Source organism: Dipodomys spectabilis, unplaced genomic scaffold (assembly GCF_019054845.1).
Source record: "Dipodomys spectabilis isolate Male_0828 unplaced genomic scaffold, ASM1905484v1 ptg000613l, whole genome shotgun sequence".
Taxonomy (NCBI): domain Eukaryota; kingdom Metazoa; phylum Chordata; class Mammalia; order Rodentia; family Heteromyidae; genus Dipodomys; species Dipodomys spectabilis.
Genome location: NW_024871290.1, coordinates 177768 through 203466, shown reverse-complemented (window position 1 = coordinate 203466; position 25699 = coordinate 177768). Strand labels below are relative to the sequence as shown.

General features: G+C 51.5%; 1 protein-coding gene across 1 annotated transcript in view; it reads right to left on the bottom strand.

Moving 5' to 3' along the window:
* Positions 1 to 216: 216 nt before the first annotated feature.
* The window catches only part of Itpr2 (inositol 1,4,5-trisphosphate receptor type 2), a 190111-nt gene continuing 164628 nt past the window's right edge, over positions 217 to 25699 (bottom strand). The window contains exons 49-57 of the mRNA XM_042671372.1: positions 21524 to 21699; positions 16845 to 17009; positions 13815 to 14010; positions 10869 to 10961; positions 8130 to 8260; positions 6957 to 7122; positions 6289 to 6449; positions 1059 to 1220; positions 217 to 686 (exon numbers count right to left, since the gene is read on the bottom strand). Of these exons, the coding sequence (XP_042527306.1) occupies positions 624 to 686; positions 1059 to 1220; positions 6289 to 6449; positions 6957 to 7122; positions 8130 to 8260; positions 10869 to 10961; positions 13815 to 14010; positions 16845 to 17009; positions 21524 to 21699 (1313 nt within the window). The 3' untranslated portion in view covers positions 217 to 623. The remainder of the gene's footprint in view (positions 687 to 1058; positions 1221 to 6288; positions 6450 to 6956; positions 7123 to 8129; positions 8261 to 10868; positions 10962 to 13814; positions 14011 to 16844; positions 17010 to 21523; positions 21700 to 25699) is intronic.

Below are 25699 nucleotides of genomic sequence, written 5' to 3'. Positions count from 1 at the left end.
GGGCTTGACCTCAAGGCCTGATTGCTTTCCCTTTCCCCTTAAGGCTGGTTCACTACCACTTGAGCCACAACTCTGCTTCCGGCTTTGTGCTGGTTAGTTATTGTTAATAGCCGAATGGATTTGTCTGCCCATGTTGGCTTTGAACCTCACCTCTTAGCTGAGATTTCCGGTGTGAGCCTCCGGCACCTGGCCAGCTGAACACCTTCTCTGTGAGTCTCATTTTGAAGCCATCCAGTTATTTATTTGCCTTAGCAAAGTTTCTTCCCCGACCACAATGAAAGGGAAGAAATTCCAGCCACGCAGTGCTGTCTGTAGTTCAGTCGAGACATCGCCCGTGGATCCAGCAGACAGTGTTTCTGCCATCCCCGAGCCTCCAAGCCGCTTGGCTCCTCCACCCTCCACGGCCCTGGGAGCAGATTGCCCCCACTTGCACTGAGCGCGTGAGCTGTGTTCAAGCTGCTTGTCTTTTTGGCAGCTGTTTCTGGGCCAGTTTTTTTTTTTTCTCAGCCAGTTTTCAGCTCCTCATCTCAAGTCTTCTTTTCAGGGAGGAGAAAGGACCCCAATGGGAGAGGCCAGCCACGCTGTCCCCCTGCCCTGCGTTCAGCGTGGGGACAAGGGATGGCTCATGTGGGGATGTTGGAGCCCAGGAAGCCCAGCCTCTGCTTGTTCTTCCTCTGTTCTGTCATCTGGGGAGGAAAAGACACAGGGATTCAGAACACCAGCGCTGTCACTGAGCCTTTATGCTGAAGACTAGTGCTCTACCACCTGAGCCACAGCGCCACTTCCAGTTTTCTGGTGGTTCATGGGAGATCAGTCTCCCAGACTTTCCTGCCACGGCTGGCTTTGAACCGGGATCCTCAGATCTCAGGCTCCTGAGTAGCTGGGATGACAGGCGTGAGCCGCTGGTGCCCAGTAGTCTCTTTACTGCAAGTTAGACTCCTCAGATCACACCGCAGCTCGGTGAACCTCCAGGGATCATAGGGTAGGATGGCAGACTCCCCCCCCCCAGCCTGTCCCCAGCTCCTGCACCTCCTTAGAACCCGGCCCCTGCTCCGCACCTGCTCCTTCAGCTCGGCCAGCTGCCCGGACAGCTGCTTCACCAGGCTCATGGTGGCCTCCAGCTTCTCCTGCAGGCTCCGAATCTCATTCTGCTCACCATCACCTTCGTTGCCGATGAGGGACATGGCGCGCATCCGAGGAAACCAGTCCAGGTTTTTCTCCTAAAAGCAAAGACACATGCGGAAGCCTCAGAGGCAAACCTGAGGTGCTGCCGCGGGGCCGGGGTGAGCTCAAGGCCCAGCTCTGCATCCGCGCCCTGCCATCTGAGCTCGTCAGAAGCAGTGAGAAGATTCCAGAAGCGTCATGCGGAGGGCATGCCACCCCTCACAGGCCTTCTGAGCTCAGACGCAGGAGCTCCTGCTCACGCTGCACACCTTTCCCACCCTGCACCCCCATTCTCCTGTTTAACCAGAAGCCCGTGTCTGCACCCTGAAGACGTGAAGATCTCCTCGGGCGCTGTCTGCTCCCGGTTCCCAGGAATCCAGCTCCTTTATCTAGCATTCACCAGCTCTGTTTATTTGGCCTATGGAAGTGAGTGGCCAGAACTAATGTAAGACTCTCCTGGACTGGGCCTGGAGTCTACAAACATGGTTTCAGAAACCCGGGAATAAGAAAGGAGACAGACAAGGAATATGCCTGAAATCACAAGCTTGCATCTTGAAGGGAACCTCTCCCACTAGCTGAGATGAAGGCCTTTTTTTTTTTTTTTGTCGGTCATTGGGCTTGAACTCTGGGCCTGGGCGCTGTCCCTCCGCTCTTCAGCTCAAGGCTGGCGCTCTACCACTTGAGCTACAGCACCACTTCCAGTTTTTCTGGTGGTTCACTGGAGATAAAAGTCTCACAGACTTTCCTGCCTGGGCTGGCTTTGAACCACGGTCCTCAGATCTCAGCCTCCGGAGTGGCTAGGATGACAGGCATGAGCCACCAGTGCTGGCACAGAATAAGGGATGTTTGAAACGCAATTCCCCCAAACTGTGCTGACAGCCTTGCGCTGTCAACCATGGCCACCACTGCTGTAGCTGCAGCTTTCATCCTGCCTGTCCCAGGGTTGCAGATGCCCAGGAAGAATGTAGCAGTCTAGCTTGTTTTTTCAACAAACTAACAAATGTCAAAGCTCTAATTCTGGAAGAAATCAATCAGATGAAAGAGTTAAGAACAGCTGCCATAGGTTATTCGCTGTTCAATCGTTTAGGATGTGAACAATTTAAAGGATTGTCCTGCTTTAATATAACAATTCTCAACATATTCAGCATCAGTTGCACTTGCTCCAGAAGGCGCTGGGCAAGTTAAAATACAGCTCTATCTGGGGCGTCCCAGAGTGGCTTTCCCAGTGCTGGGCTTTCCTGGGCCAATGGTTTCTAGACAGGAACTCTGGGATCTGAAACTGTTAGCGCCCCAGATCTCAGCTACACGGTCGGGCCTGTTCCTGCCTTGCTCCTTCTCACGATGGACCAAGGAGCCGGCAGCGGGCTGCAGCCTCGGTCCACCCACCGAGCATCTGTGCTCAGTGCCAGCACGCTACCAGTTCAGCCACAGCGCCGCCGCTGCTGGGTTATGTGGCAGTTCACCAGAGTTGAGAGTCGCGAGGACTTTCCTGCCCAGGCTGGTTTTGAACTGTGATCCTCAGACCTCAGCCTTGTTGTGCAGCTAGGATTCTAGTCATGAACAAGGATCTCTTTCTTCTCACACTTTTGATTGATTGATACGGTAAATGATAGACAGCGTGGGACTGTCCCAATGTTTACAACCATTGTTCCAGTTCCTTCCAGGCTGAATGCACTCCAGGTTCCGGCTGGCCTGTGGCCATCACGCCAGCTTCCATCCTCGGCTCCACCAGCCCTGCCCTGGAGCTCCGCCGTGCAGCGGCCGCCTCTCCCCGCCCAGACCCACCTGAGCTCCCGCCGGGCTCGCCCACCCCCAGACCCTGCTGCTGCCTGCATGGCAGCGGCCGTACTGCGCTCTCTTTCTGGGGCAAATATGGCTCCTCTTCTAACCCTTGTAACACTCTCCTACGCCCGCCCTCCGCGTGGTCCCCTGGATGGACGTGTCCACCGGGACGCAGTCCAAGCCCTGTGGCTCCAGAGCCAGCACAGAGCTGAGAAGCTCGGGACCAGATGCCCTGTCTCTTCTACAACACTGGACTCTGGAGCTCTGTGCCGCTTGCCCCAGCTTTCCCCTCTGATGTGGAGATGTTTCCAGGAGAGAGGCACTCGCCCACCTCGGCAGAGCAGGGAGGCCCTCCTCTGTGACCACCCAGGACCGCCCCAGCCCAGCCCTGACAGCTGGCACTTCTTCTGGAGATGACAGAACTTGGAACCCCGTGTCCCCCCCAGTGCCTGTGCCACACCAGCCCACACCCAGGCAGGTCTGTGAGGATCAATGGCACCAGCCACCACTCCCAAGGGGGGACTCTCCAGGGGGCAGCGTAGAGCCCTTGTCTCAGATGAGGCAGCCTGGCCGTGTGGCTCACAAGGCTTTGCACAGCAGACATGGAGATGTGGTTTCCATAGAAACTGAAGACGCGGAGTTGGGAGCACTGGCTCAGGGCGGGCAGGATGGCCGAGAGCTGGGCATCTGTGATGGCACAGTCCTCCAGGGCCAGGGTCTCCGGGGTGCCGGCCGCGTGCTCCAGTAGGACTCTCAGGGGCTCAGGACTGAAGTTGTCCAGGGGCAAACTCCTCAGACGCAGGTGCTTGAGTTGCCTGGAGCAGGGCCACTGGGACAGGAACCACAAGTCAGCCTCCTTCAGTGGACACGAACTCAGAGACAAGGTCTTCAAAAGGGTGAGGTTCCTGAGGATGGTGGGCAGCCGTCCATAAAGGAAGAAGACTTTGTGTACATACAGCTCCTGCAGATGCTGCAGCTGCCCCAGAAATCCTTCAGGCTAGCACGGAGTCCCCGGTCACAATGGGGAAGGTGAGGATGTAAAGGTTCCATCTGGCCAGACTCACTCACCACCAGCTCCTGGATGGAGTCCAGTCTCACCACACGCAGAGCCTTCTGGATTTCAGAGATGGAGCCAGACAGAATCTGCAGCTTCCTGGAGCACAGCTGGACTTGTTCTTGCCTCTCCCTGGCCCACTGGAGCAGGTGGCCTTGGAGAGCATCCTGGGCGCCATGTTTGATGGTCAGGTCCATGAGTAAAATCAAGGGCTGCTCTTCAGTCATCATTGAACCACAGTTCTCTGTTGGCCTGTCAGTCAGGACATCTGGATAAGAGATTCGGGCCACTGAAGGGTAGCCCTCTATCCAGATGTTGGGGTGCTCCTTCCGCAGGTCGAGGACTTGCAGTTTCCACCGACTGGGGCGCTCCTTCTTGGCCAGTAGCAGATCGATCCCATCCAGGACAGCCTTGAAGGTTTCCAGGTCTGGAGACTCTGCCAGGTCCCCCAGAGGGAGGCAGGAGAAGGGCCAGGCCTGCACCAGGGCCTTCAGCACCTCTGTGTGGGCCCTGGCATAGACCTCTATGAAGAGTGAAGGGAACAGCAGCACCGGTAGATCCTCCAGGGCAGAGATGGCCAGGGCCTGGTTGCTCAGCAGGCTCTGCATGGCCAGATGCTGGAGCGAGGGAGGGGCTCCAATGCTCATCTTGATGGACCAGATGTGGGCCAGGTGTGCAGGGCTCTCTGAATCCCAGCAGGGCCAGGCACTGACTGCAGCTCAGGAACAAACTGCTCTTTGGCGGCCCACTGGTGTCTATAACTCAATCCCACCGCACCATTGAGTATCTATCCATCTGAGAGCAGCTTCTGATAGGATTTCTGAGTCACACCCATTACACCTTGGTTGAGATTAATTCACAGAATAATTTCAACCCAAAAGTGCTAGGTTTAAAGGTGTGACCCACACAGGCCAGCTTTTCTCTGAAATGTAAAACACACTGGAGCAAAAAGACCTCTCACCCTTAACCTGACATCCCTCCAGACATTACACGACGCCGAGCCTGCAGAGGGTCCAAGAAGAGCAACCAGCGCAAACATATAACACCCACGAGACTGCAGGAACTTCCGTGTATTCCTTCCCTTCCCTTCCTTCCTTCCTTCCTTCCTTCCTTCCTTCCTTCCTTCCTTCCTTCCTTCCTTCCTTCCTTCCTTCCTTCCTTCCTTCCTTCTTATCTTCCTTCCTTCCTCCCTTCCTTCCTTTCTCCCTTTCTCCCTTCTTTCCACCTTTCTTTGTTGTGCCAGTCCTATACTTTGAACTCTGAGCTGGACGCTGTCCCTTAGCATCTTATTTTCAAGCCTAGCGTTCTACCGCTTGAGCCATAACAGTAAATTTTTCTGAAGAATTTCTTGGAAATCAGAGTCTTGACATGGACAAGGAAGTGGCTGCTTACCAGAACAAAGGCCCCTAAGAAGGTAGTAACTTGGCCTGTATGATGAAAACACGAATTCTTAGGAAAAGCCTGCAATAAATGCTTCCTTCTATCATAAGAATGCTGCTACCTAGAGATGCTAAAGCACAACTTGAGCATAACTTCCCCTCGGGCTTGTGAGTTCTCATTTTGCGTAACACAGAAGAAACTCTGAGTCGTAGACAGCTACATTTTCTATTGCTTATCTTAAATGAGCAACTAGAGATGCCAAGTGTCTTACCAACCCTGGTAAATCAACGCAGAGTGCGCAATGCCAGGAAACCAGTGTTCTCCAGTTCATATCAAACATTATGTCTATTCTTCACACACGCACAACTTAATTTTTATTTCTGTGCCCATAGTGGGGCTTGAACGCAAGGCCTCTTACTTGCTTGGCTTTTTAAAAATTCCTAGTTAGCCCTCTGCCACTTGGGCCACAACGTGTACGGGGGCGGGGGCGGGGGGAAGGGGTTGATGGTGAATTAGAGACAAGTCTCTCAGACTCGTCTGCCCAGGCTGGCTTTGAACTGTGATCCTCAGATTTCAGCATGAGCCACCTGGTACACCCTGAAAGTGTGACTCGGCTGCATCTGCTCATAATGGGCAAGTTCCAGGGACTGAGAGCTTCAAGAAGGGCCTGCGGGAAGGCTGGGATCCGCGGGGACGGCCACCACGGGGAGGTGCTGGCACTGCCTACAGAACCAGTCAGCAGGTTGTCACTGCAGATGAATAACCAAAAATCCAATGATTTTCAGCAAGGCAGGGCTTCTCCAGCGACTGGGAGGCCTATTCAAACATTACCAACAGCAACAATAGAGAAAAACATTGCTAGAAACGTCGCCACCTGGGAGCAGCGTTGCGAAAGTCTGATCACTCACCGCAATCATCTGCGCCACGTAGCTCTCGGGGCCGGTGTACTCGGTGGGGTCCTTCACCCTCACCAGGACGACGAAGTACAAGTAATGCCACATGTTGTGCTCTGACTTAATGTGCTCCTCGAAGGAGACGGTCTTATTATCAAACTTGTCCCTCTCGAGTCCTGCAAGACACAGGACACACGAGAGATGCGACCTGCCATCCCGCACCACCTACTTCTAGATAATCGCGACTGTGCACCAGCGCTTCCATTAGAGGGTTATGATAAACGGGGCGCACCAGGCTGGGAAGGTGGCTCAGTGGTAGAGCGCTTGCCCGGGCTGGCCTTGAACTGTGACACTCAGATCTCAGCTCCCCCAGTATCTGGGATGACAGATGTGAGCTGCTAGCAACGCAGCCGGATTTGTCTTTCTTAAAGAAGAGAAATGAGCATTCTCACTCTGGAAACAGAGCATGCCAGCACTGCTATATTATCTGTGTTTTTACCCAGCTTTCAATATGGAAAACAGCTCCCAAAGGCATGGCAAGTAAGAATCATCCCAGCCACACTTTCCTGAGAAATATCTGCTTCCTGTGTGGTTTCTCCATGTGGAGGGGCCGGGCCACAGATGGACAGCACCACCTGGACAGCACTGTCCTGTGGACAGCACCGCTACACATGGACACTCACCACAGATAAAGCAGGTCGTCTTCAGGATTTCTTCTTTTTTCTGCTTTTCGCTTCTGAGATCAGCAAAAGTATCGATGATAACGCCAAAAATCAAGTTCAGCACGATAATGATCACGATGAAAAAGAAGAGGAGATCGTACACCACTCGAGCCGCGAACAGGGGCTCCTGAAACCAAACCACAACACTTGCACACATTTCCCAGCATAAAACCATCCGTGTTTGCTCCACACATAGAAACAATGGGACGTTATTTATGCATTATGAAAAATACACTACCGAGTGGACACTGACTTCTACTTCAGCAACTTTAGAACGCACACGAAGTCGTTGTTTAATAGCTGAGGGTCTGGGCCTAGACAGGTGAGTGAGAACACCATAACACGGCTGGCCAGTGGCAGGGTTAAGGATCTGCTAAGCTCCGAGTGCAGTAGTTGAGATTTTACACTGACTGAAGACACTGTCTAAACTGCGGCTTTAATATAGGAAATGCATTGGAATTCACTATTCATTGCAGATAAATCATGGAAGTTATTTGTATGCAGAGGCAGAGAAAATGAACATGAGGGGAGAGAGAGAGAGACAGAAAAAGAGAGAGCGAGAGCCAGCCAAACATAGCACTCAACTCCTACATAAACTTCACAGCCAGGATTGTGCTGCTGTAGAACCCCCCAGAGCTCAGACATGCCAGTGTCTCCCTGCAATACGCGCTGAGTGATTCCTAGTGGTGCACGTGCTAGAAATCCCAGTACACCATTAATTGTATGAAAACCAGTGAATGTCCACGCCCCCCATGATCCTTCAAACGATACAGTGTGTTACCCTGTAAGGCAACTCGCTGCGTGCATTAAGCCGGGCTGCAGCGCGAGACACTGGCGGCTCGGGTGACTGGAAGCTTAGCTCCTCCAGAGGTTGAGATCTGGAGGGCTGTGGTTCCAAGCAGCCCGGGCAGAAAAGTCTCTGAGGTTCTATCTCTGTTTGACCAGCAAAATTCCAGACTGGAGGCATGGCTCAAGTGGTAGAGTACCGGCTGTGAGCAAGAAAACTGCGAGTGAGAGCAAAGAGGCCTTGAATTTCAGCTCTGGAACGCACATGCACGCACACATATGCACACACGTACACGCGCACACGCACACGCACAGAGGCGGAGAAGCAACCTCCTCCCTGCGGCTTACGTCCTTGGACGGTCTCCGCAGCACATCCCCCACGCCGCCTCCGTTCCGGAGACCCTGGTTCAGCACCGTGACGATGCACATGAGCAGCGTGTCGCACGCCCTCTCGACGCCGTCTTCATGCTCCTCGCCCGCTGCGGAACACGAGTCACACACACGTGCACTTAGAAAGCAGTTATCTCCATCAACCACCCACGTGTGTTCTTTCCCTCCCTTCTCTCCCGCGTCTCTTGCTTTTCCTTCCCCCTCTCCTCTCCCCTGCCCTCTCCTCTCCTTTCTTCCCTGCACCGTGGTTTCCATTCAAGGTCTCTCGCTCACACAGGCTGCCCGGCTGGTGCTGTACTGCGTCTGTGCGTGCCTCTCGCTCTGGAGTCTCATGGGCTTTTCTGCCCAGGCTGACTTCTGCTATCCTCCAGAGTCTGACAGGCTTCCCGTACTGAGCTCTGCCCACCCATACTGTGTGCCTCGATTCAGTTTAATATGACCTAGTTACTGCGAGCAGTTGCATCACAGGTGGACAGAGGAAAGCCACATATGTAATGGCCTGAATAGCTTTTCTTTTTCCACAGGGGGGAGTGGCAAAATTGCAAAGAACAGACCCTAAGAAGGCTAGCCTCCGCCATGCCTTCACGCAGAGAGAGGAGATGGAGCTAACCCTCTAGAAACCAGCCCAGCCTGCCAGAGACGGCGGGCCTGCAGGAGGGACGGAGCTGGACACCGGTCGGACCCGGTTTCAAACTCTGCTCTGCTCTGGAATGGGCACCAGGGTGAATTTCTGAACCCAGCGTTCTCTACAGAATGGAGAGCACCGGCAAGGCTACCACTGTTCCTTTATCTTGGCCAAGTGTGGGAAGCTCTTTGAAGGATGCTACAGATGGCACACGCAGTGAGCTTATGTGGAGAAATGAGGCCTAGGCACCGGGGGCTCTGCCCGCCATCCCAGCTACTCAGGAGGCTGAGCACTGAGGACCGTGGTTCAGAGCCAGGCCGGGTAGCAAAGTCCTTGAGACTCTGATCCCCAATGAAGTGCTTAGAAAAAGTCCAGAGTTCTGCTACAGCTCAAGGGTGAGAGCTAGCCCTGAGCAAAGAGAAACTCGGGGACAGGGCCAAGCCCTGGGTTCAAGCCCCATGACTGGCACCAAAAACAACGTCAGAGAAATACAGAGAAGAAGATGTGTTACAGGGGAATCGGGACTGGATTAAGTTTGTTTGATGGCAGAATTAACACGTATCTGATTATTTAAGATAATGATCTGTGCGTGTGTGTGTGCGTGCGCGCGCAGGCGCACGCACGTGGGTGTGCACTGATACTGGGGCTTGAACTCAGAACTGACACTGCCGCTTAGGTTTCTGTTGCTTTTCTTGTTTGCTTTTGCTCATTTTGCTCTGGGTGGGTGCGGTACCAGTTGAGGTGCACCTCCGCCTTCAGCTCTTGCTGGCTAAATGGAGATGACCGTCTCATACTTGTTACCAGGCTGTCTTTAAACCTTGATCCTCAGATCTCAGCCTCCTGAGTAACTAGGGTTACTGGTGGGAGCCACTGCCATCCAGCTTGACTGCGTTTTTCATGTATGTGTTGGAGCTGAGGCTTGAACTGAGAGCCGTACACGCTTGCTGGCTGCTTCCACTGAAGGCTGGCACTGTGCCACTGAGCCACACCTTCACCCCAGGACAGTGGATGTAATATATAAACACCTGAGTATAGAATCGTGCCTTTGAACCAGAGGGAAATGAGCAGAAAGACACGATTTCATACAACAATGAAGAACTTCTTGTGTGCTGATTTGGGGAGTGTGTGGCCCCAGGGGTGAGTCAAGGTGAGAATTTAAAAGCAGTGAGAAAAAGGAACAGGAAGTCTCGTTTCAGTGGCCTGTTCAGCGCTATTGTATGAACTGTAAAACTTCCTCTGAACTGACGGTACTTTCCCATCACGTGATGGAAGTAGGCTGGTGCTTCTACTTCAGTTAGATGTGCTGGGACACCGCCAGCCAGGAGGGCTGGTATCAAAGACAGCAGCAACGTGCGCATGCTCACTTACGGTCAAGTCCGACGCACGCTCTGAGTTAGAAAGCAGGAGAGCTCAGACACCTTTTGAAAGAAGGAGCAGTGGGAAGGAGACAGGCGTGTGTCAGTGGAGTCAGGACACCAGGACAGAGAGACAGCAAATCAATCAGCAGACAGCTCGGCCCATGATGTGCTAGTTAGGTGTCAATGCACAGGGCAGACTTTAATATGGAGCACGTAAGAGGCTGAAGGGACTGGTAGAGAGAGATGTGGTTTACCCAGTGTGCACGCTGTATGGCGGCTACGCGGCTAGAATTAGGCACGCTGCTGGTGTAAGACTGTACCTAGGGCCTTCTCTGCTTCCACTTGTTCCTTAAGCAACAGAAGTCTTGAGCAGTGTCAGCGGGAGAAATGAAGAACATCGCACTGTTCCTTCACTCTCCTTCGCAATCACCCGCATAAAGCCAGGTTGTGCTATAAAGACCAACGGCCCTGGAACTCACTGGGTCTCCAGGGGTTCTGAGCCTGTCTGACCAGGTCATTTGGGAACGCCAGACAGGAGAAAGGGGTTCACTCATGGGTGAATAGAAAGATCTCAGGACACATTTCCTCAACTGTCATGTTTCAACATAAGCTGCACACTCGGTCCTCAACCCTTCCCCTGCATGAACGTCTAAGAGCAACGTTCCTAGAGTGTTCCGGGCTGAGGTGGTCACCGCCCTGGCTCTCCATACCGACCTGCGCTGGAGGCGGGGGCTGCAGGTGAGCAGCTCTCCTTGTCACAGGTCCCCAGGGTGGAGGGCAAGGTCACCGAGGGCACGTCCCGATTCCCTGGGAGAAGGTCGGAGGCAACCCGGAGAGGACAGGAGTCAGAAAGACATCAATGGCCACGCCGAAGCTCAGGCCGAAGCTCAGGCCGGAGCTCCATCTCCAGCACCCATGCCAGAGCTCAGGCCGGAGCTCCATCTCCAGCACCCGCACTGGAGCCCAGGCCGGAGCTCAGGCCGGAGCTCCATCTCCAGCACCCACACTGGAGCTCAGGCCGGAGCTCCATCTCCAGCACCCACGCCAGAGCTCAGGCCGGAGCTCCATCTCCAGCACCCGCACTGGAGCCCAGGCCGGAGCTCAGGCCGGAGCTCCATCTCCAGCACCCACACTGGAGCTCAGGCCGGAGCTCCATCTCCAGCACCCGCACCCCCAACCCCCGCAGCGTGGCCTCTGGGAACAGGGTTTCCATATTCACCCCTACTTTAGCTCAGCAGCCTTCATCTTGGGTCATCCAAGAGCCAGGCCCTGCCATAGACCGCTCGGAGCCCCAGCCCGGGCTGCATCAGCAATTCGTCGCTGCCGTCGTCGGGAGCCATCCCCGGCCCCGTGCGGTTTGGGCATCCAGCTGCCAGTGGCCCTTCCCCGGCCTGTGCCGGCTATGCAGTGTTCCGTCCCGGCCACGGGCCAGGTAGAGGACGTCTGCCCGGCTGCAGCCGGCTGCTGAGAGCTGCCCTGGCTGGCTGCTCTCTGTGCCCCGCTGCCCCAGGAGAGGGCTCCAGTTCGCAGCCTTTCTCCTGCCTTCAGCCTCCTCGCAGCTGTATAACCACCTGCCCGCCCGGGGGCCGGCTACTCGCAGGCCCGCGCGCTAGCCTGTCAGCGTCAGCTGACGCTAAGTTCTGTGTCCGTGTGGTTTTCTGGGACGGGCTTACAAACAGGAGCACATAATGCTCCAGGGCAGGAAGAATCCCCGACAGCTAGACCCTCCTGCAGCGTCCACGAACCGGCTGCTCATCATCTGATTCCCACCCTAGGAGGAGCAGGAAATGCGGACCTTCCTGCGCTGAGCACAGTGTGACAGGGGACTTGGGTTAGGAGGGGACTTTGAGAGGAGGAGGAGGCCAGGTGGGAGCAGGGCCAGGGCCCTGGAGCTGCGATTGTGGGAGATGGGTCTCCAGGGGCCGTCCCATGTGAATGACTGCTTACAGCAGCAGCACGGCAGGCCTTGGGGATTTGGAGAAGGGACAGCACGAAGGTGACACAGAGAGGCACGGCGTCACTGTAGCTGGAGGAGGAGCGCAGCTGCCCCCCACCCATGTCCTGTTCCGCCTCCGGCGCAGAGCGATGCGGTCAAGTCATGGCAAACCCTGAGACCACACCAAACCATTTCCTCCTGTGAAGGTCTCAGACCTCCTCATACCGCTTCGGAGCTCGAGGCAAAAGGCCGAGCAAGCAAGGAAGGAAGAGACAAGCACCCTACCTTCCTGAGACTACGGTCACAGCGCCGGCAGTAGATGCACAATTCAGGAGCTCTCAGTTTGTAACCTTCAGTCCCCGTGTTGGGTATTTCTGTCCTGTCTGCATAGATCTTCCAGTTTGTTCTGCCATGCTTGCCTGGGGCTGGCCCCTTCCCCACAGCCTCTCACTCTGCTGGGACGACTTACTTATGAGCTGAGGCGGGGTCTGTCTCTAACCAAACTGCTCTCCCGAGTCTCTGGGATTACAGGTGGGACCCACCAGACCCAGCCTAATGAGAATATTTTACACGTGTCTCTCATACTAAAGTTTCTACTAACTGATGTTCTCCTCATCAAAAGCATGTATCACTGGCGTATTTGTATATAATTAGGATATACGGACATTAAACATATACGGAATACTGGCTGTTAATTACGTTAGATATTATTCTCCAGGGAGAGAAGGGAGGGGGAAAAAACTGAGATTTTCAAAGCTGTTTCTCTACACTGGAGTATCTGACTCTAATGTGAAATATGGTGAGAGTTATTAAATCTTTCTGAGACTGAGGTTAGCTGTTATTTTGTTTGTTGTTGTTCTACCCATACTGGGGCTTGAACTCAGGGCCTCGAGTTACTAACTCGGCTTTTTTGCTTAACATGGAGTTCTAAAACTTAAGCCGAACCTCTAATGTAGCTTTTTTTTCTGGTTAGCTGGAAATAAGATACTGTTGGATTTGTTTTTCTGGGCTGGACTCAAATTGCTGTCCTCAAATTTCAGCCTCCTTAGCAGCCAGGGTGATCCACAGGTTTATTGTATAAACATTTCCCAAGACTCATGGACTGATCATCCAGAGCCCAGGAGTAACTGAACACTCATAAATATCCTCAGACCAAACAAGAATGTATTTTCAAAGGAATGAAAGGAAAAGGGCTTTTTGTGTGTATGGGGCACTGGGACTTGAACTAAGGGCCTCACACTCTGCTTTGGCTTTTTCTCCCAAGGCTGGAGCTGAACCATTTGAGCCTCAGTTCCACTGGCTTTTCTTTTTGCCAGTCCTGGGGCTTGAACTCAGCATTTGAGCGCTGTCCCTGAGCTTTTTGCTCAAGGCTAGTGCTCTACCACTTGAGCCACAGCGCCACTTCTGGCTTTTTCTGTGTCTGTGGTACTGAGGAATCGAACTCAGGACTTCATGCATGCTAGGCAAGCATGCTCTGCCACTGAGCCATATTCCAGGTCCCACTTTTGGCTCTTTGCTGGTTCACTGGACATAAGAGCCTCACGGACTTTCCTGCCTGGGCTGGCTTCAAAGCTTGATCCTCACATCCCAGCCTCCTGAGCAGCTGGGATGACAGGCGGGAGCCAGCGGGGTGGGGCCTGACAGACACGTCTCTGCAACCCCATGAACAGGCCACGTGCAAGTCACGTGTGGGTGGGTGGAGGCTCCCGGGGCGGCAGAAGTACCTGCGGCCGGGGTCCTGTTCCTCAGTCTGTCCACCTCCATGGTGAAGTCGTCCTTCAGGAAGAGGAAGCCGATGATGGAGAACAGGTAGACGAGGATGAGGGCCAAGACGGCCGTCAGGATGATGGAGCGTCCGTTTCGGGTGACGCTCTTGATGACGTTGAGCAGGGTCTCTTCTCTGTACACCAAGTCAAAGAGCTGCAAAGCAGGGAAGCGGAACACGCCACGGGGCCCGGGTGAGGGACACCATAGCGGCACACAGACACACATCACCCTTCGCTGAGGAACACGCTACCCAGACCACTGCATCAACGACCTGACAAAATGCCCATTGCTTGTCCTACTGCAGTGCATCAAACACGTTTTTTGTGGATGAATCTGGCATCATCTATGAGTTTGTGTGGGGGGGCCAGTCCGGGGTTTGAACCAGGACGTGGGTGATGTCCCTGAGCCTTTTTGTTCAAGGCTGGAGCTCTAACTCTTGAGCCACAGCACCACTTCCAGCTTTTCTGGTGGCTCACTGGAGATAAGAGTCTGGGCTGGCTTTGAACCGTGATCCTCAGATCTCAGCTTCCTGAGTAGCTAGGATGACAGGCGTGAGCCACCGGTGTCCACCTGCACATGTTGGTTTTATGAGCACTGAGATATCACTTTCTTACAGAACTATAGAAATAGAACACTTGGATTTGAGCCAGGTAGAAACTATTCAGGAGGCTAAAATCTGGATCGTGGTTGGAAGCCAACCCAGGTAGAAAAAAAAATGCCATGTGATTCCTATCTCCAATTATCCATCACCAAACAAACAAATCTGGAAGTGGGGCTGTGGATCGAATGTTCCAGGGTCAGATTTGGGGCAAAATAGCTAAGGGGCAGTCCCCAAGGCCCTGGGTTCAAGTCCTGATACAAGCACACACAGAAAAGAATACTTCCATCTGAATTTAGGGAAATTATACATTGGGCACATCTAGCTGATGAGCTGACGATTCATTAACTGTACCTGTGTGTGTGTGTGTGTGTGTGTGTGTGTGTGTGTGTGTGTGTGTGAGCCCGGAACACGTACATTAAGTGTTTGTGCGTGCAGTGAGCTCAGTTGCGTAGTATAGAGATTGCACCACACATTGTTCTCCTGTATTTTTTTTCTTCTATTTTGCTATTCTCATTTCTTATTTGCAAATAAATATATACTGTTGTACTGTTGAAAAAAATGTACATGTGAGTGTGCGTGCATGTGCACGCACGCCAGAACGCAGGGCTTCATGTTTTCACTTCAGGTAAGCACGCTACCACGTGAGCCACAGCACCACCCCTGGCTTTTTCTGTGTATGTGGTGCTGAGGAATGGACCCCAGGGCTTCACACATGCTAGGCAAGCGCTCTACCACTGAGCCACCTGCCCAGTCCTGCTCTGATTTGTAACTTAACAGTGCCCAAGGAAAGGGTCTTACATAGGCTCTGGATTCGTTGTGAAGAAAGCTTATGGCTTTTAGAAACCTCTGTGGCCAGAAACAGATGTGGCCAAAGTCCTGCACAACCAAAGGATACTGATGTCGGACAGATAGACTGTTATTCCCTTTTAAGTCAGTTGTGGGGCTTGAACTCAAGGCCTCTCAGTCTCACTTGGCTTTTTCGCTCAAGGCTGGCCCTCTACCACTTGATCTACACCTCTGCTCATCTGCCCAGGCTGGCTTTGACCCTTCATCCTCAGATCTCAGTGTCTAATGTGGCTGGGATTACAGGCAGAAGCCACTCTTGCCAGGCTCTGCAGGTTTTATGTCTTTTCCTTTGTATTTATTTATTTTTCTGGTTCTGGGCTTGACCTCAGGGCCTAGGAGCTGCCGCTGAGTTTTTTCAGCTTGAATCAGTGCTCTACCACCTGAGCCACAGCTCTACTTCCTGCTTTTTTGGTCACTAACTGGAGGTAAGAGTCTTGTGGATTTTCCTGCCTGGGCTGGCTTTGAGCTGTGCTCCTCAGATCTCGGCCTCCTGAGCAGCTGGGATGACAGGCGTGAGTCACTGGTGTCTGGCTCTGTAGCTTTTTATATATCCATCAAACCTCAGTAAAGTATTGGGGGGAAAAAGAGTATCATATGTATACTCAAGTAAAATTGCAGGATATAGCAGGATTTGTGGTCTGGGAATGTGGCTTAGTGTTTGCCTAGCACACATGAAGCCCTGAGTTCAATTCCTCAGAAACACATAGAAAAAGCCAGAAGTGGCATCGTGGCTTAAGTGGTAGAGCACTAGCCTGAAGCAAAAGAAGCTCAGGGACAGCACCTAGGTCCTAAGTTCAAGCCCCAGGACTGGCAAAAATAAAAAAAATAAATGAATAATAAGATGGTATCACAGACATAAAAAATATGGATTTTTGTATGTGTGTGAAACAGAAAAGAAAGAACTGATTTGGATGATTGGGACAGAAGCATTCAAGAATGACTACGGGATGCCCAGCTAACCCACCTGGGGTGGGTTACATTAACGTTTCAGGCCAGACGCCTTTGGCTGTCATTCTGTTGGAGACCCGGGAAAGTGTGGCCACATTTTAGCCTTTTCAACATAGATGTGCTAGATCGGAAAGGCAGGGGCTGGGACCCTTTGTACAACTGCAGATAGGCAGATAGGCAGGCAGGCAGGCAGACAGACAGACAGACAGACAGACAGACAGACAGACAGACAGACAGATCTCTTTATATATTCATGTTGTTTTGGCCAGTAGTGGGGCTTGAACTCAGGGCCTGTGTGCTGTTGCTGAGCTGGCGCTCTACCACTCGAACCACAGCACCACTTATGATTTTCTGGTGGCTCACTGGAGATCAGAGTCTCACAGACTTTCCTGCCTGGGTTGGCCTTGCACCAGGATCCTCAGATCTCAGCCTCCCGAGCAGCTGGGATGACAGGCATGGGCCAAAGTGCCAGGCTTTTAAAAATTAAAAACCCCCACCAGGCCGGGGACGCGGCCCCAGCAGAGCCGGGCAGGCCCGGGTGTGCTCCACAGCCAGGAGTGGCCGCAGCTGCACCTGCGCGGCCTCTACTCACCAGGAAGCTGTAGAAGAACTCGTGCACGAAGAGGCCCAGCATGCAGACCAGCACGTAGGCCACGTGGTAGAGGAAGGCCACGTCCAGGACCACCGCCCGGTACCCGCGTGTGAACGTGCCACGATTCCCCACAAAGCTCACCAGGAAGACGATCTTGTTGCAAAGCTGAAGGAAGGGAAGGCACGAGGTCACCGAGTGGAAGGCCCTCAGGAGACGCTGCAAAAGTCTAGCATTTGTCCATGCATGACTTCTCCCGTGTAGGAATCTGCTCCACACACAGCCCTCGGAGCCCAGCTGCCAGAGAGACTGGCAGCCAGGACTGAGGTGGATTTGTTGGTGGTGTTGGTGTGGTGTTATTGTTGGTGTTGGTGGTGGTGGTGTTGTTGTTGTTGGTGGTGGTGGTGGTGTGATATTGGTGGTGGTGGTAGTGGTGGTGGTGGTGTTGATGTTGTTGTTGTTGTTGCTGCTGCTGTTGTTGTTGTTGGTGGTGGTGTGGTATTGGTGTTGGTGGTGGTGATGGTGGTGTGGTATTGGTGGTGGTTGTGGTGGTGGTAGTGGTGTTGGTGGTGGTGGTATTGTTGTTGGTGGTGTTGGTGTTGGTGTGGTATTGGTATTGTGGTGTTGGTGTTGGTGGTGGTGATGGTTGGTTGGTTTTTTGCTGGTCTTGGAGCTTGAACTCAGGGCCTGAACACTGTTCTTGAACTTTTAATTCTTGCTCAAGGCTAGCTCTCTACCACTTGAGCCACACCTCCACTGCCAGCATGTTTTGGTAATTTATATTTTGGGGTCATTAATTGGAGATAAGAGTCTCATGGACTTTTTCTTTTAACTGGGCTATCTTAGAGCTATGATCCTCAGATCTCAGTCTCCTGAGTAGCTAATAATACAGGCATGACCCACCGGTTCAAGGATTGAGATAGATAGATAGATAGATAGATAGATAGATAGATAGATAGATAGATAGACAGACCTACACTCATACATACATATTATATATACATATATGTAAAATTTGATAGTAAGTGTGGGTCACCTCCATTTAATTTTAGCTTATAGCTTCATCTGTTCCACAAGGCAAATGTCTAGGTATAAACTAAATGAACACACGAATACACGATAGCATTGGTTTCTGTTTTCACTGACCTCTGCCTTCTGAAGAATGACAAACCAGGATAATTTTATAAGCTTATATTACAATTACACAATTATTGCATAAATCACTTCCATTAACCCACATCACATTAAGTTTAGAGACACAAGTGTTCCCACCAACTCTACAATATCAAACTGCAAGTATTTCATCAAATTTGTCCAAAATTGGCCATGATTATTTGGTCAAAGTACCCTACACCTAGACCACTGAATCTTATCAGCCAGCATTTGGCTAGACAAAGGTATTTTTTCTCTGTCCAAGCCGCCAGGCACTGGCTGCTTTCACACCTGTAATCCTGGTGACTCTCATACCTGTAATCCTGGCTGAGGAGGCTGAGGTCTGAGGATGGCAGTTTGAAGCCAGCTTGGGCAGGGAACTCTATGAGACTTATCTCCAAGAAACCACTTAGAAAACCTGAAGTAGAGCTGTGGCTCAAAGTCGCAGAGTGTGAGCCACACTTGAGCTCAAAAGCTCAGGGACAGCACTCAGGCCCCGACTGAGTTCAAGCCCATGACTCACAACAACAAAAAGAGTAGCAATGTGTTCATGGAGCATTAAGACAGGTTATATCCACATAGTCATTTCTTCATTTCTGCAGTGTTTACAGCTGAACTCAGTGTTCCATGCTTAGTAGGCATTCGTATTTAGTCTTTCTTATTAAAACTCTGAAGCATGAAGAGGGTGCTAGCAGCTTTTGCCTGCAATCCTAGCTACTCAGGAGGCTGAGAGCTAGAGGATTGTGGTTTGAGGCCATTCTGGGCAGAAAACTTCACTAGATTCCATCTGCAAAGTAATCAGCCAAAAGAGAATGCTTGGAAGCATGGCTCAAGTGGTAGAACACTGGCTGAACAAGTGCAAAGCCCTGAGTTCAAATCCTGGTATGGCCAAAAAAGGTCGGGGGGAAGGAAGAAGAAACTCCATCAGTGTGCCTTCTATTAGAACAGAGTTTTGTTTTGGCTGAATTATCTGCATGGAACCAAGTAAAAGTTATCTCTCTATCCAGACCCAAGAGAGGGCAAAAGAAAAATGTTGCACACACTTCTGGTTTTCCCCATCAGACATGAGAATGTTGTATTTTTATTTCTTTATATATGTGTGGTTCAAATATTAAGAATATGAGAACAGTGAACAGACAGATTGACTTCCAATGGCAGCGTCACATTCTCTGTTTCCTGTGCTTTTTAAAATCGGTATTAAGTAATGGAGGCCCAGGGGATGTTTTGTTATCTCTGGCACAAGTCTAGGAAGCTATTATTTCACTTGACCAAACGTAAGATTTTCCTCACTTGGAGTAACATTCAGTAGCCTGACTGAGGGCTAGTTCCCTCTTTAGAAACAATATTTGCTTCAAATAATAGCGTTTCCACCTGGCTGTTTTGTTTTGTTTTTGTGGCAGCACTGGGGCTTGTCCCGTAGCTTTTTCATTCAAGGCTATAGCTCTCTCTACCACTAAAGCTACAGCTCCACTTCCAGTTCTTGAGCTAAGAGTCTCAGGGAGTTTCCTGCCCAGGCTGGCTTTGAACCACATCTTGCTTGGTAAGATTACAGAACTAGTCCATTTATTTCCAAACTTCATGCTCGCTTCAAATATTCAAATATTCAAATGCCAAGAATTAGGGTGGAAAAGAGTGCAGATTGGTGGAAGAGGATCACACATATAAATACAGCAATCAGCCCCCACCAAGAATTTTACAGGATAGTATATTTGATATAACACCTTCTACTGGGGATGGAGGCATGACTCAGGGGGTAGAGCACCAGCCAGTAAGCAACAGTGTCAGATTCTGGGTTTGAGTCTGGTCTCAGAAAAAAAAAAAAAACCCTTCTACTGATAAGACTTATTTTTCATTACTGGGTTTCACCTCTCAGAGCCGACTCCTTGTTAGCTGGTGCTCTACCACTTGAGCCACACCTCCACTTCTGGCCTTTTGCTGGTTAACTGGAAATCAAGAGTCGCACAGAGTTTCTTAACTGGGCTGGCTTCGAACTGTGATACCCAGATACTTAGCCTCCTAAGTAGCCAGGATGATAGGCTGGAGCCACCAGAGCCCAGCTTGAGTCTCCTTTATATTTATAATATACTTCCCATATTGACAACAGCAAAGACCCGGTGATCTGGCTTCTGGAGCATTCTTTTTTGCTGGAAACTGTCATTTTTATTATTTCTAGTTTTTTGAAACATTATAAGAAAATACAAAAATACTGAACTGTAGCCAGGGGCCTAGCTACTCAACAGGCTGAGATCTGAGGATCACGGTTCAAAGCAAGCCAGGGACGAAGACTATGAGACTCTGATCTCCAATGAGCCACCAGAAAAACCAGAAGTGGAGCTGTAGCTCAAGTGGTAGAGCAGTGGCCTTGAGCCAAAAAAAAAAAAACCAAAAAACCCAAAAACCTGAGTGACAGTTCCCAGGCCTTGAGTTCAAGGCCAGGTTGGCACTTTAAAAAAGGTTAAAAAAAGTTTAAAAACAAGTTAAGACTTTCATGTGCTGTGGGTATATTCAGTAGACAAGAATATTTAAGAATCGCATATTTGTTATTTCATCCATTCACGATTTATGTTTTTTTCATCTAAGAAAGCCCCAGTTTCATGCAGACTCCATTTACACTTTGATTTCTTAAGTGAGATTATTTCTGTAAATGTCCTACTTGGTTTTGTTGTTGTTGTTGTTGTGTGTCATTCTTGGGGTTTGAACTCAGGGCCTGGGTGCTGTCTCCGAGCTTCTTTTGCTCAAGGCTAGTGTCCTACCACTTGAGCCACAGCGCCACTTCCAGCTTTTTCTGAGTAGTTTATTGGAGATAAGAATCTCATGGACTTTCCTGCCTGGGCTGGCTTCTAACCAAAATCCTCAGATCTCAGCCTCCTGGGTAGCTAGGATTAGAGGTGTGAGCCACAACACCAGGCCCTACTTGTATTTTGAAATAGCACGTTAGCTCACTCATGCTAAACTTACCTAAGGAAAGCTTCAAAATGCTCAGCCTTATCCTCATATTACAAATGTTGGTTTAAAAAAGTTATCTCCGTCTGTTATTTGTTTATAGAATTTGTTCACGTGGAAAGGAGCCCAATGTCATATTTTTTTAACACAGCAGCTTTTTCTCATAGGCCCTTTGATGAAAATTACTCAATTCTAAAATTCTACTGAATGTAATGTAACCTTTCTTAGATGATTTTGAAGCCTCTTCAGGATGTGAACAGTGGCTCAGTGTAGTTTCTTTTTAATCAGTAGCCCTGGGTATGGGATACAGAAGGGATTAAAATTGCATTAGATGAATGTAATGACTGAACTGGGTCGTGGCCCACATGCCAGTTAGTGACTAAATCAACCTTTTTTTAACCTTTCCCTCCTTTCCTTCCCTCGAAATGAAATGAGTTACAAAGGCTATGTGCTATGTGCTGTGCTCGTGAACTGAAATTCACCTACATCAGAAATCACTGCATCCATGAAGGAAAGCTGCAGAACATCACACACCGAATGCACTTGTAGTCGACTCCGTACAGATACAAAGCCATCAAAGTACTTACGTTCGCAGCGCCGAGAAGGATTAACGTGGGGCCCAGACCTATTGTGTAGATGGATCTGAGCATTATGGACACGAGAAATGGTCGGAGCCCCATGGGCTTGGAGAGGAAGAACAGCATCGAGGTACAGATCGCAACAGCTACCCAAAGAAGGGCCGAGAACAATGGTGAAAGTGTGCCTGCAGCAGGGAGAAGTGAGTTTTTACTGAGAAGAAAACTGCAAAGTGGCCAGGCACCGGCAGCTCCCACCTGTGAGATCTGAGGATCACAGTGGAAGCCAGCCTGCGCAGGAAAGTCCGTGAGACTCTCATCTCCAGTGTACCACCAAAGACCAGAAGTGGCACTGTGGCTCAAAGTGATAGAATACCAGCCTTGAACAAAAGAGCTCAAAGACAGAATCCAAGCCCTGGGTTCAAGATCCATGACTGACCGGAAAAAAAAAAAACAACCCTGAAAAATGGTCTGTACTCTCCATGCTACTGCAAGACAAACTGTAAAGCATGGAACTTGCAAAACAATGCATTTCCTTTTACGTATTTTTGTGTGTGCCAGTACTGGGGCTTGAACTCAGGGCCTTAAACTCTTACTTGGCTTTGTTGCTCAACTTTGGCCCTCTACCACTTGAGCCATACCTCCACTTCCAGCTTTTTTGCTGGTTTATTGGAGATGAAAGAGTCTTGTGGATTTTCTGCCTGGACAGGCTTTGAACCCTGATCCTCATGTCTAAGCCTCATGAACAGCTAGAAACAGGAATGAACCACCAGCAAGCATTCAGCAAAACCACCCCTCTGTACTGTGGATATTCTAAGGAAATGTCTTTGAAAGCGTTACTTATTATTAAATTTCCAGAAAGTTTGTGACTAATTTCAAGGCAACTTAAAAGACTAGCTAGTAGGCCAGGCATTGGTGTTTCACATGTGCAATCCTGGTTGTCAGGATGATGAGATATGAGGATCAAGGGTCAAAGCCAGGTTGGACAGTGGATACCCTCAGCTCTAATTAACCAGCAAAAAGCCAGAAGTCAGGGTCTAGCTCAAGTACTAGAGCACCAGCCTGAGATATAAAAGCTAAGGGAGTGCTGGGGCCCTGGGTATAATCCCAATGACTAGCACACACGCATGCACAGACACACAGACACAGACATGCACACACACACATACACACACACACACATTTTCTTGCTTAAAAAATAGGATAAGCCAAGCACTGGTGGCTCACACCTATAATTGCAGCTACTCAGGAGGCCAAAATCTGAGGATCACAGTTCAAAGCCAGCCAAGGCAGGAAAGTCTGTGAGATGCTTATTTCTAATGTGGCGCTGTGGCTTAGGTGGGGGAGCACCAGCCTTGAGCATGAAAGCGTGGAGGCCTGAAGGGTGAAGAAATGCAGCCGTGGTCCTCACTGGACACCATTTGGAAAATGAACTCTGCAATTGATGGGTGGAGACGGGAGGGAAAAACTGGGAGAGAGCAAGGGAAGGGGGACACTCCAAAAAGAAACGTATTCATGACCTGGCCTGTCACCTTCAGCCTCCTACACATCACCTTAATAATAACAAGTTAAAAAATAAAAACAAGCTCGGGGAAAGAACCCAAGCCCAGTGTTCAAACCCCAGACGGAAACCCAGACCCAGACCCAGAAGGCGGTGTGGTTCAGTGACATCTGCAGCGGCCGGCAGGAGGACGCTGGGTTCTGGCTGCGGCTCTGCTCCCTCCGTCATCCTGTAAGGAGACCCGGAGCTCTGTGAGGACACAGGCGGCTTCCCGTGCTTCCCTGAGCAGGGCCTCACCTGGGCCAGCACACTGTGGCCCTGAGGACACCAGTGAATTCAAGTCTCTCCCAAGAACTCACTTGCTCTCACACAAACTGTGAAGAGTTTCTCTGTCTCTTTCTCTCTCCCTGTCTCTCCCTGTCTCTGTCTCTCTCTCTCAAAACCATTCGCTATCTTGGGTTGTTTGTCCCATCTCTGACTCTGCTTGTGCCAGGGGAAATCCAGACCGGAACACAGTGGCCATGGCAATCTTCAACTCCTGAGGAGACCTCCAGGACACTTCCAGCATCCACCGCAGCTGAATCAGCCTGGCAGGAATGAGCAAGACAGTCTAGACCCATCCGTCCAAGACAGAGGGGCCCTGCTGGCTGGCCTCGGTTCTTTACAAACTCCTTACGAATTCTGCTCAATAGCAAGCTCCTGAAGGTGGATACTACTCTTTCGTTAATATTCTAAGCCAAGAATGAACCAGGTATCTGTTGTAATGACCTGGGAGCAAGAAAATGCCCAGAGGCACGGTTAAAGGTGACAAAGGAGTTCTTATTAGTCGGTCTGCAACTGGGCTACCTCAGAACTAGAAGCAACTGCAACCTCCAAAAGGAGGCAGGTTTAACTTTCTTCCCTTTTCCTCCTTCCTTCTTCCCGCAGACCTCATAGGTCTCTCTCCTCTCCACAGGCCTCTCTGCTCTCCACAGGCCTCTCTGCTCTCCACAGGCCTCTCTGCTCTCCACAGGCCTCTCTCCTCTCCACAGGCCTCTCTCCTCTCCACAGGCCTCTCTGCTCTCCACAGGCCTCTCTCCTCTCCACAGGCCTCTCTGCTCTCCACAGGTCTCTCTGCTCTCCACAGGCCTCTCTGCTCTCCACAGGTCTCTCTCCTCTCCACAGGCCTCTCTCCTCTCCACAGGCCTCTGTGCTCTCCACAGGCCTCTCTCCTCTCCACAGGCCTCTCTCCTCTCCACAGGCCTCTCTGCTCTCCACAGGCCTCTCTGCTCTCCACAGGCCTCTCTCCTCTCCACAGGCCTCTCTGCTCTCCACAGGCCTCTCTGCTCTCCACAGGTCTCTCTGCTCTCCACAGGCCTCTCTCCTCTCCACAGGTCTCTCTCCTCTCCACAGGCCTCTCTCCTCTCCACAGGCCTCTCTGCTCTCCACAGGCCTCTCTCCTCTCCACAGGCCCCTCTGCTCTCCACAGGCCCCTCTCCTCTCCACAGGCCTCTCTCCTCTCCACAGGCCTCTCTGCTCTCCACAGGCCTCTCTGCTCTCCACAGGTCTCTCTCCTCTCTCCACAGGCCTCTCTCCTCTCCACAGGCCTCTCTCCTCTCCACAGGCCTCTCTCCTCTCCACAGGTCTCTCTCCTCTCCACAGGCCTCTCTGCTCTCCACAGGCCTCTCTCCTCTCCACAGGTGTCTCTGCTCTCCACAGGTCTCTCTGCTCTCCACAGGTCTCTCTCCTCTCTCCACAAGTCTCTCTCCTCTCCACAGGACTCTCTCCTCTCCACAGGCCTCTCTCCTCTCCACAGGCCTCTCTGCTCTCCACAGGCCTCTCTGCTCTCCACAGGCCTCTCTCCTGTCCACAGGTCTCTCTGCTCTCCACAGGTCTCTCTGCTCTCCACAGGTCTCTCTCCTCTCTCCACAAGTCTCTCTCCTCTCCACAGGCCTCTCTCCTCTCCACAGGCCTCTCTCCTCTCCACAGGCCTCTCTCCTCTCCACAGGCCTCTCTCCTCTCCACAGGCCTCTCTGCTCTCCACAGGCCTCTCTGCTCTCCACAGGTCTCTCTGCTCTCCACAGGCCTCTCTGCTCTCCACAGGTCTCTCTCCTCTCCACAGGTCTCTCTGCTCTCCACAGGTCTCTCTGCTCTCCACAGGCCTCTCCTCTCCACAGGTCTCTCTCCTCTCCACAGGCCTCTCTGTTCTCCACAGGCCTCTCTGCTCTCCACAGGCCTCTCTCCTCTCCACAGGCCTCTCTCTGCTCTCCACAGGCCTCTCTCCTCTCCACAGGCCTCCCTCCTCTCCACAGGTCTCTCTCTGCTCTCCACAGGTCTCTCTCCTCTCCACAGGCCTCTCTCCTCTCTCCACAGGCCTCTCTGCTCTCCACAGGTCTCTCTCCTCTCCACAGGCCTCTCTGCTCTCCACAGGCCTCTCTCCTCTCCACAGGTCTCTCTCCTCTCCACAGGTCTCTCTCCTCTCTCCACAGGTCTCCCTCCTCTCCACAGGCCTCTCTCCTCTCCACAGGCCTCTGTGCTCTCCACAGGCCTCTCTGCTCTCCACAGGCCTCTCTGCTCTCCACAGGTCTCTCTTCTCTCCACAGGCCTCTCTCCTCTCCACAGGTCTCTCTCCTCTCCACAGGTCTCTCTCCTCTCCACAGGCCTCTCTCCTCTCCACAGGTCTCTCTCCTCTCTCCACAGGCCTCTCT